Source organism: Sprattus sprattus (assembly GCF_963457725.1).
Source record: "Sprattus sprattus genome assembly, chromosome: 13".
Taxonomy (NCBI): domain Eukaryota; kingdom Metazoa; phylum Chordata; class Actinopteri; order Clupeiformes; family Clupeidae; genus Sprattus; species Sprattus sprattus.
In genome coordinates this window covers 7745518-7755517 of record NC_137911.1, presented here as the reverse complement: position 1 = coordinate 7755517, position 10000 = coordinate 7745518, and the positions used below count along the sequence as shown (strand labels likewise).

The following is a 10000-nucleotide window of genomic DNA, read 5'->3' as shown; positions in this document are numbered from 1 at the left end:
CTCAAAAGTTTCCAAAAGAAACCAAAAGAAGTTCTAAATCTACTAAATAAATAGGTGAGGTGTTTATGTTTACAGTGCACCATGGCGGATGGGCCTTACCGGACTACATCGCTGAAAGAGAGCTCAGGTATGAACTTCTGCAGGATCTTGACCTGCGCCCCTATGAACACCCCTCTGTACATTTCACCCAAACCATACGTTATGTTCTTCATCACCAGCTTCTGCAAACCTCTGCAGATGACAGTGGGGCAGACAGATGACTCAACAACTTCATCTTGAAATATGGTTTGCTTAAGAGTATAATCACGTAATGGTAATTACTCAAGTAATTACTTGAAACAAACAAACAAACAAAAGACAAAGAACATTTAAAATCATTTAAACTAGTGACTGAAGTACTTCACAAGTATAGGTTGGGTTGAGCATGACTACAGGCATCTTCTCTGGTACCTAAAGGACAGTGCATCCGTGAGGTCCCTGATGTTGAGATCGTAGAGCTGGTAGCCTTCGCGCTTGAAGGCCAGGACGGCGTTGGGGCCCAGCCACACGCTGCCATCCATACGTGGGGTGAAGTGAACCCCCAGGAATGGGAAACGAGGGTCTGGCACCTGTCAACATATAGAAAATAGAATAGATATAGAAAAGCCTTTGTTGATATTGTATTTGCATACAACGAAATTTGGAGCGCTGCTATAATGTAAAAAAAAAAAAAAAAACGTTATAGTTTGAGTGTGCTCTTCAGACCAACTTTCTGCTTTTGGATATGATTCATCATAAGTTCACAACGTATTTAGGACTTCTTCCAAAAGTGGCCAAACGACAGCTTAAGATGCATCCCCCAAGAGTGTAATAAGATAATAAAAGACCAAACTATAAGATCAAACTCACATTATTTTTCCAATGTCCCCAAAATAGCGTCTAATGACATAATCTGATCAATGATTCAGTCTACTATTGGCAATCACATGCTGATGACTGAACAGTTACTGAGTCAGCCTCAGGGAGCTGAGTGCTGTTTTCCAGCAGATGGAGCTGTGTGAAGGATTAAGGGCTCACCGGGTAGATGTTTCCCTTCACAAGGTAGCGTTTCTCTGGCTTGAGCACCAGGTAGTCGCCCCTGAAGGGCACGATGCGGGGCTCAGGACTACAACCCGAGATCTGAGACAGCCGGTCCGAGTACAGACCCCCACATGTCAACACATAGCGACAACGCACTTCATCACCCTACAGACACACACACATAAACACACACACACACACACACACACAGACACACAAACACACACACACAAACACAAAAAGAAGATCTCACACAACAGTTCACATGACAGTCATGAAAAAAACCTCTCTCAATCTTTCATGTGACTGACCTTGGAGCTTCTAATAGCAATGGGGTATTTAAGGCCTACAAAAGAGACATGCATATAGTTAAATAAGTGCGTAACGTGTCATTTAGCTCAACAGTCTGTGAGTGTGGGTACGCATGCAAAAGAGGATTCACCTTCTGAGCTCTTGGCAGGACTCTCCTTCACCACAGTGATGTCAGTGGCCTCAAACTCCGTAGCCACGGTTCCCCCAGCTTCTTCGAAATCCTTGCCATATCTGAGCCCAACTCTCCGCCAGTCAACTATGCCAGTGTAGGGCGAGTCAAGAGCCATTAAACCCTAAAGCCAACAAAAACCACATGGACACCATAATGGACATTGTACATTTTTCTTAAACCATGAAAATACATACAGATCATATCTAAATAGAAAATATGGATCTCTGGTAGTACATACACATACATATGCACCATATACAAGCATGTATTCACACAAAACAACACACTCACACACCTACAGACACTCACCCTGCAGAATGGCTCTCTCTCTCTAATGCCCTTGGCGTCAACGATGGTCAAGTCTCGCACATTGTTCTTCTTGCCTCTTTCATACAGAGCCTTCAGACGGGGGATCTCTTCACGGTCTGTAGCTACAATCAGCTGCACACAAAAGAAAACTGGCTGTCAAATGAAAGACATGTATGTCACAATGCACCAAACACACAACACACAACTATGTTGTATTGAAAAATCACAGTCTGAGGATCACATATTGGGGATGAATCTGTACGCTAAGGGCATTGAAGGCTATCATGCTAGCAAGAACGTTGGAACTCATGGGTGCGCCGGTCAATGGCTGCATGTTGCTGGGGCATCTTTTTAGGGATCAAGGAGTCTAAGCTCTCCACATCGCATGGCCCTGTACCCTTTGCAACTCCATTAGCCAAAGCATATGTAATGTCTTCTGTCCTTATTTCAGTCCTATGTTTTATCACATTCAGCTCACCTTCCCACACCTCTTGTAGGGGATGTTCTTCTTCTGGCAGTACTCATAGGCCATTGTAGCCCCACTCACACATAGTCGTGCTTTCAGAGAGCCTGGCGTGTAGTAAATGCCGCTGTGGATCACACCACTGTTGTGACCGCTCTGGTGCATTGCTGAAGACAGGGGCAAGGAGAAAACCGTTTCTGACAACTGTAATGAACTAAAGTTAGAGAGCGCTTAGATACACTGACTTCACAATAGTAGAGCTTGACAGGACATATTTCAATCACCTTATGCACAAGCATGATACACACAGACACAAATATCATATCATCAGGACGAAAAATCCACTTACAAAGCTCTTTCTCCTTCTCCAGCAGGGCAAAGTTTAGTGTTGGGTGTCTGAGGATCAGCTCCCTTGCCGAGGCCAGACCCACGATGCCCCCACCAACCACTGCCACATCATATGAGCTACAGGGCACACATCCACAGAAGAGCAGGACCTCATCAAATGACTGAGCTCTTATTGCACAGTATTAGTCGGTCAGACATCCTCTTATTTTATCCAATCAAATAGACTGTTGGTCCATTTGTTGATGGATCAAGCTGAAACATAAACTCAGTGATTACACGTTATGATAAAACAAAAAAACAGGACACTTGACAGTCGACACCTGTAAATTCAGCAAGAATGACAGGAGCAGCAGGAAGACACTTCTCTACTGATAGATAGCAACACGTTTGCTTGAAGGAAACAACTGTATTTAAGGATAATCCACATTACATTTTTGAGATGAACATCTGACTAAACAGGTTGAGCTTGCAGTGCAAGTGACAACTGGACGAAGCCAGAAATGCATACCATCCACTCCAGAGCCACGAGAACAAGTTCAAGTTTAATACTGCTGGATGAAGTCTAACTGTATCTGACGTAGCCTAGCAAACAGTTGTCATATTGCCCAAACATTTGTGGCAAACTAACAACCTGTGACCTGTGTGAAGTCGTGCACTGTGTAAGCAATTCGGAACTGAAGTAGGCTTTTTTATTCTGTATTGCACTTAAGATTCTTGTGTATCAAGAGTCCCTGTGACTGTTCCGTGAAATTAAGCTAGGTTACTAACCATAAAGGACAGTCAGCTGGCTATAGATTGACAGTGATTTTTCACTCACCCGCTGTGTTGATGTCTCACAACGAACTCAACGGACTTTGCCTGTCTGCCCAGCAAAACAGTCCTGGCCGAAACATTAGACAGCGTTCGTATCATTATTGAAGAATACAAAGGGCTATTTCCATACGTCTTAAAATCATTATGTGTATATTAATCACATTGTCTCTGTGACCTTCGTAAATACATTAGCAACTCTCCTTAGCTGACCCTCGCGTAAAATCTAGATCTACTGTAGACAGCTAAATGATTAGCTAACACTTGAACCGCGCTTACGTCATTTGTACGTTCATTATGCAGACCAATCAGGGCCTCTTACGTCCGGGGTGACAGGTCGTCGTAGCAGCGTTGTCGTTGCAGGAGGTAACAGAAAAGGTTAGTGATCAGTGGCATTTGAACATTATTCGTAGCTACAGTAAAAGATAACTTTACTGTTTTGTGTCTAGTTGTCGCTTTTAGAAGTGTGCTTTCGTTGTCAGTGACAAAGTGGTGTCACACAACAAGGTGGAAAAGAAAATGCGTAGTATGCTATGTTAAGTGTCATTTTTTTGCGGCAAATCATGTGTAGTTGGCCATCTCTTGTAACAATCTGTATTGTTGTATCATTAACGATACCATCGTAACACAATGCGCATGAGAACGTGCGTGAATGTATTAGCTAAATTTAGTAAGATGTCAAGGGCTGTTTGACTTTGGAACGAAGGTATAATGTAGCCACTTGATAGGCACTCATGAGTTAAGGTTAAATCGCTGTCTGATCAGTTCAGTTATAACGGAGAAACTGTAGAAAATCATTGTAAAGCCAGATGTAGCCTGGCGACATTGGCAGACCATCACCTTGCATTTCTGTAGTCCCACTAAAACTAACTGCCAAGTTCATTCATTGTTTTATAAAGGTCTATCCACTTCTCAAAAGTCTCCCGATGATGTTATATTTTTCAGCATTTGAAAATGAGATTATTGGCGAGGACAGCTCACTCAGTACTTTGCACCCCGAAGACTCTACTACCATCAGGGGGCGCCAGACCATTTTGGGGCTGGCTGAACGCTGTCTTCAACAAGTGAGCCACAGGCCAAGCCCTCACCAGAATATTACATTTTAGCTCATCTTCATCCGTTAACACCAACTAATTGTCTTTTATAAATAAGACATTCCCATAGCCACTTTCAAGCCAAATGGTTGCAGACAGAAAGACAGACACTGCCTCTTTTAGTGCCAGCTTTGAGGAGGTTAATCCATGATTCACTTGCAGGTTGCCAGGTTAACAATAGGCCCTATCTCCTCACAAACAATACACCAGCCTGAACCAATCTGTGAGCCCATTTGTGACAGAAGGACTGTAACGTGGATGAATTAGTATTACGAAGGGGGTGGTTTCTTTTTTTTTTTTTTTTGGTATGGTATATGATGTATAACATTTAGTTACAGTGTGTTTATGTGTGTGTGTGTGTATCTTTTTTGACCTGTCTGAGGGTGGACCATGAAAGAATAAAAGCTGTGGGTCCAGACCGGGCAGCGGCAGAATGGCTGCTTCGATGCGGAGCGAAAGTTCAGTTCCAGGGCTCTGACCGCTGGCAGCATGACTACAATGGCCTTCCCACTGGCCCCCTTGGCCGCTACAAGATCCAGGGCATCGATGCCACAGAGTCTTGCATCATGTACCGTGGATTTGACCACCTGGGTGAGGAAGTTACTAAATAGCACTAAGACATAACTTCCCTACCTGCTTTCTAGGGCTAGTTTGAAACTGCAGCTCGGGGACATAGAGCAATCAAAATACTCTTTGCCATTATTTTCAGGTTTGGTCTAAAGTTCCAAGGTATTAAATGTGGACAAAACAATCTAGTTCCATCCAGTTGGTTTATGTTTGTGAATGGATAGGAATACTATTAAGGTGACAAACCTCTCAAACGTCTCTCTCTCCAACCCCCAAAAATGTGATTTCGCCAAGCAACTCTGCCTTGTATAGGATGAGTGTAGATTGCCAGCATTTCGTTTAAAGAGGAACGGCTTTGCCTGAGCACAGGATGTCCTGGGCTAGCACAGTTGTAGTTGAAGTGTTGTGTGTACTCCAGGTATTCAGGGAAGAGGTTATCTGTCCTATTCCAAATATTTTATAGAACATTCTGAAACTTCTGTATCTACAATTGAGATACCAGTCTTCTGCACTTTAAGGAAGTCTTCTGTGCATTTGTTTTATAACGAATAAGTCTCCCAAATAAACATGAGAGCTTTTCTGTGGCCCTTATGATTATACAACCCCTTTGATTCCCTTAATTGTGTGAACACAGCAGCTGCCAGCTCTCTCTATTCCCCATGTTTGGCGTCTCTCTTCAAATGATAATTCAATCCACTGGCCCGCTATGCGTGCGTGTGTGTTTGTGTGTGAGTGCGTGCGTGTGTGTTTGTGTGTGAGTGTGTGTGTGTGTGTGTGTGTGTGAGTGTGTGTGTGTGTGAGTGAGTAAGAGAGAGAGTGAGAGAGAGGTAAAGAGAAAGAAAAAGAAAGGAATAGAAAGGCGAGAGATCTCTAATGGAAGTAGTGAAAGTTACCTACGAGTGTGAAAGGTCAGGGTGAAAATCAGACGCTCTTAGACGCAGCTGCGCGTGTGTATAGGTGACGTAAGTGAGGAGGATGTCTTACACAGAAACAAAGACATCACTCCCCTGTCACCTCAGATCACCTAGACTTGGCGTAAGACAAGGGGAAAGAGAAAGAGAAAGGGAGAGACGGCAAGAGAAGAAAAGGAAAACAAAGAGCCCTTTTAATGACACCCACACAATGCTATCCCTATGTGTCCAGTTAGGTTGATGCCACTGTCAAACCTGGATCATGCCTCCATCTGGATCTCCTCTCGGTCTTGTTCTGCTGGAGCAGACAGATTCATAGACTTCAGTGAGAGACGCCAGCAAATCAAACAATCAATTAATCTTCAATCTAATCTCATTACTTGGATCATGTTATTTAATTTGGATTAATTTGCCAACCTCACTTCAAATTATATTGCATATTGGCAATATCAAATTTGATTCCATTGGTAATTCAGACACTTGTAGCTGATAGCCACATGGCATTATGGATATAGATATAGGGCTATGATATGTGGCCATGGATAAAGGGAGTATGTAGCCTCTGTAGTCTGTTGTCTCTGCAGCTGTACTCAAAGCACACAGCCCCGTAAGCCCGTGTGTCCTCTTGAGTTTCTCACCTGAGGAGGAATCATTTTTATTTAATCAGGCTGGTGTTCGTGCCTAATGACAGTGATGTCATGTCAGTGCTTCAGTGAAAGTGGCCTCCCAGTTGTGTACTCTTGACAGCTTCACAACAAAGAGAGAGGAAAGAGATAAGAGAAGACCAACGTTGCCAGTAAAATGAATAAACACGATGCAATAATAATAACCAGCATCCAGGTCCTTTTCAGAACCCCTTTTCACTCTTCCCATGAGAGTCGAGAGTGTTGAGATGGTAGTGTTTCACTCCAGTATAGCGTGGGATTAACAATAATAATTGTCATTGTATTCATTTCAAGGGCTTAAAGAAAAATATAATCTTAATGATAAGGGGGACTTTTGGAAATATCTTCAGTTACGCAGTTGTGTATTATATATAGGTTGCAATACAGCACAAGTTGAACGTGTCCTGCAGAATTTCTTGAAGCTTCCCAAGATGGTGCAGTCATCTTCTGTTTTCTATAAAATGGCTGCTAATGCTCTGTATGGTGAAAGTGAAAATCTGAGGATTATATGGCAAAAGGATTTAGGCATTGAAATGGAACAAGAGGTTTGGGAGAATATTGTGCATAACATGGGTTGGCCAGTGCGAGATATAAAGACCAAATTTATACACTATAAAATAATTCAGAAATATTACTGGACTCCAGTTAGACTTAAGAGGCTTGGTTTAATTCAAAGTAATGAATGTTGGAAATGTAGGAGCTCTATGGGTACTTTTTTACATCTCATGTGGGACTGTCCACTGGTGTCCCCTTTTTGGGCTCAAGTAATTGGGACTATGGAAGAGTGGCTGGAGCAGCCCTTACCAAGTTCACCTTGTTTATTCTTACTTGGCGACAAAACGATGCTAACAGCTGGACTTACAAAGGCACAGTTGGGTCTAGCTCTCGCGGGCTCCCTTAACGCAGCCATATTATTCTAAGGAAATGGAAAATTACAAGTGCGCCATGCTATAAGGACTGGATTGAGCTCATGACCAGTACAGCCTCTTCTGAACTAATGCTGGCCAAGGTGGGAGACTCTGTGTCAAAGTTCTCTGCTATGTGGGATAGTTTCCTGACATATATTAAAGATGGGGGATAAGTAGGAATGATGTTAAGATAGACCTAATGTACTGTATACCATGGTATGTGGCATGGGAGGGGTAGGTGTTGTGATCTGTAGTGCTGTGCTGCTGTGTTGTGTCTGTTTTCTTTTTGTTTTGTGTTTGTGCTTTATAACAATGTAACAATTTTCTATTTGAAGAAAACATGGATGCCTACTGTATGTCATTGTTATGTTGCATTGTGTGTCAAAATAAAAAATGTGAATTATAAAAAAAAAAACAATCGTAATTTTCACTGCAGTCCGCTGAAATGAAGGGTGAAAGACTGAAGTGAACATGTGACTTATATGTCTTGAGTGTTCTTTTAATGGACTTTGTTTCGGTGATTGTAGATGGCTTGGAGCATGTGGAGGAAGTGAAGCTGATTAGGAGCAACTACATCGAGGACGCCTGCCTGGAGAGGATAAGTAAAACGCAGAACCTTCAGGAAAGTCTCCGTCGCCTGGAGATCGTCTCCTGCGGCAACGTCACAGACAAGGGCCTCATCGCCCTGCACCATCTGAGGTGGGTGACCTCATCAGTGTGAAGGAGAGGGCATGGGAATATTTAGTAATTAAAAACATGGTTGATGGATGACTTTCTTTCACCTTCAGAATGTCTTTGCACTGGCCATATAGTTCATGAGACTATGACATTTAGAGGAAGGAGACCAATAGGGAGGTCACCAAACAATGATTCTGACAATAATAATAATAATAACAACTCCCTATAAAGGACATTTAGATGGGATCTAAGACCATGTGTGTGTTTTGGTCGAACACACTGCAGAGACCCCTGGGGCATGGTAGGTGTGTATTTCTGAGCTTCACATGGGAACATTAGAGGAACAGTGGAGGGATTGAGCGCCTTCTACCTGTCTGGAGAGGATTCACAGCTACAAGCGCAAAACAACTGAGAAAATAGTATTTGACTGAGAGCTGGTCTATCACAGAGATAATGGTCATTGTGAAAGATTCACCTCTCTATCCATGGTGCTATCTGGCAATTGAAATGGTCAAGCACTTTGAACATGAAGTGTGCTATATAATACATTCCCCTTGCTTTGTACTTGACTAGCCGGCTGTTGTATCTTTGATGTTGCCCCTGCAGGAATCTGCAGTACCTGCTCCTGAGTGACCTTCAGGGGGTGAGAGAGAAGGAGACCACAGTTGACCGAATACAGACCGCTCTGCCCCAGCTGGACCTTGTGCTGGACCTGGGCTGACCCTCCCTCTATGGACGCTGTGGTGTCCGTAACCATAGCAGCACTGCTGTCAGCACACATGTCAAACAGGAACAGAGCTGAGAAATAACTGCGCTATGCGTATCGCTTGTTCACGGCACTTTATTTATAGCAACAAAGAAAACAGGTTGAGAAAAAAAGAGATGTTAATATAATTTCGCTATGTTCATCTAGGTATCAAACATTATTATTATTATCATTACTTCATAGAAAATTACTACAGAAGCATTGGTATTATAAAGAAAGCTTTTATGGATGCTTAAAGAAGCTAAAAATTACAAATACCCATGACTTCGGAGTCATGTAATTCATTGATTTGGCATTTGGTGCAAGTCAAGGGGAGTTTGTAGGGCTGTAGAGCACCACGAGTCAGGTCATATATATGGTTCCAACCACTCTGATTAATAAAGCTACCTAAAACTTTACATTCGTTCTTTTTTTCTTCACTCGAATGAACAGACGGCTGCATCTGAAGAGCTGCTCAGTAAATAAATCAATATTTTGCTATATCGAATGACACATTTCTGATGGGGGCTGTGCTGTGATGTGCTGTGTTCCACTGCGTTTCATGACCCTGGGTTTGATTCGGGACATTATCTGCAGGGCGAGTGTGAACTGGGCTCGCGTTGAGGTTATCTTCTGTGACCTCTGTCACTGCAGCCAGCCTGTCTCAACGTTACCATTTGTCGGTGTCATTTTTACCTGCTATCTTTCCTACTTCTTGCTTAACGTGAGTGTTTAGTCTGTCTCCAACAACGGGTTGAAACTGCATTTTTATAGTATTTTTTTTTTTTTTTAGTAGTATTTTTCTGATATCTGATCTGTATATCTGAAGAGTTAACATTGTGGAACGTATTGGTGAAGGAAAATTTGTTTTTGAGCAGCTCACCAAGTGTTGCTGTAAGTATTACAACAGCACACTGACCTAGATCAAAATGGCAGCTGACCAGGCAGTGTTAGTGCTA

At 42.7% G+C, this 10000-nt stretch overlaps 2 protein-coding genes across 2 annotated transcripts in view; one reads left to right on the top strand and one right to left on the bottom strand.

The window, feature by feature from the left end:
• l2hgdh (L-2-hydroxyglutarate dehydrogenase) overlaps positions 1 to 3703 on the bottom strand; it is a 4709-nt gene extending 1006 nt beyond the window's left edge. The window contains exons 1-9 of the mRNA XM_080849911.1: positions 3481 to 3703; positions 2665 to 2780; positions 2331 to 2482; positions 1853 to 1984; positions 1502 to 1664; positions 1371 to 1405; positions 1057 to 1224; positions 451 to 608; positions 100 to 231 (exon numbers count right to left, since the gene is read on the bottom strand). Of these exons, the coding sequence (XP_080706037.1) occupies positions 100 to 231; positions 451 to 608; positions 1057 to 1224; positions 1371 to 1405; positions 1502 to 1664; positions 1853 to 1984; positions 2331 to 2482; positions 2665 to 2780; positions 3481 to 3575 (1151 nt within the window). The 5' untranslated portion in view covers positions 3576 to 3703. The remainder of the gene's footprint in view (positions 1 to 99; positions 232 to 450; positions 609 to 1056; positions 1225 to 1370; positions 1406 to 1501; positions 1665 to 1852; positions 1985 to 2330; positions 2483 to 2664; positions 2781 to 3480) is intronic.
• A 110-nt stretch (positions 3704 to 3813) lies between these two features.
• Positions 3814 to 9440, top strand: dmac2l (distal membrane arm assembly component 2 like). Its single transcript, XM_080849811.1, has 5 exons — positions 3814 to 3851; positions 4419 to 4537; positions 4950 to 5158; positions 8146 to 8317; positions 8903 to 9440. The coding sequence occupies exons 2-5, from the start codon at positions 4428 to 4430 to the stop codon at positions 9015 to 9017; spliced, it is 606 nt and encodes a 201-aa protein (XP_080705937.1). The 5' UTR covers positions 3814 to 3851; positions 4419 to 4427; the 3' UTR covers positions 9018 to 9440.
• Positions 9441 to 10000: the final 560 nt, after the last annotated feature.

Bases quoted from the DNA above. Each gene is read 5' to 3' on its own strand.
- dmac2l (XM_080849811.1), top strand. From the start codon at position 4,428: ATGAGATTATTGGCGAGGACAGCTCACTCAGTACTTTGCACCCCGAAG. The intron at 4,538-4,949 runs GTGAGCCACAGG...GACCTGTCTGAG, and splicing joins CTGAACGCTGTCTTCAACAA to GGTGGACCATGAAAGAATAA. The intron at 8,318-8,902 runs GTGGGTGACCTC...TTGCCCCTGCAG, and splicing joins ATCGCCCTGCACCATCTGAG to GAATCTGCAGTACCTGCTCC.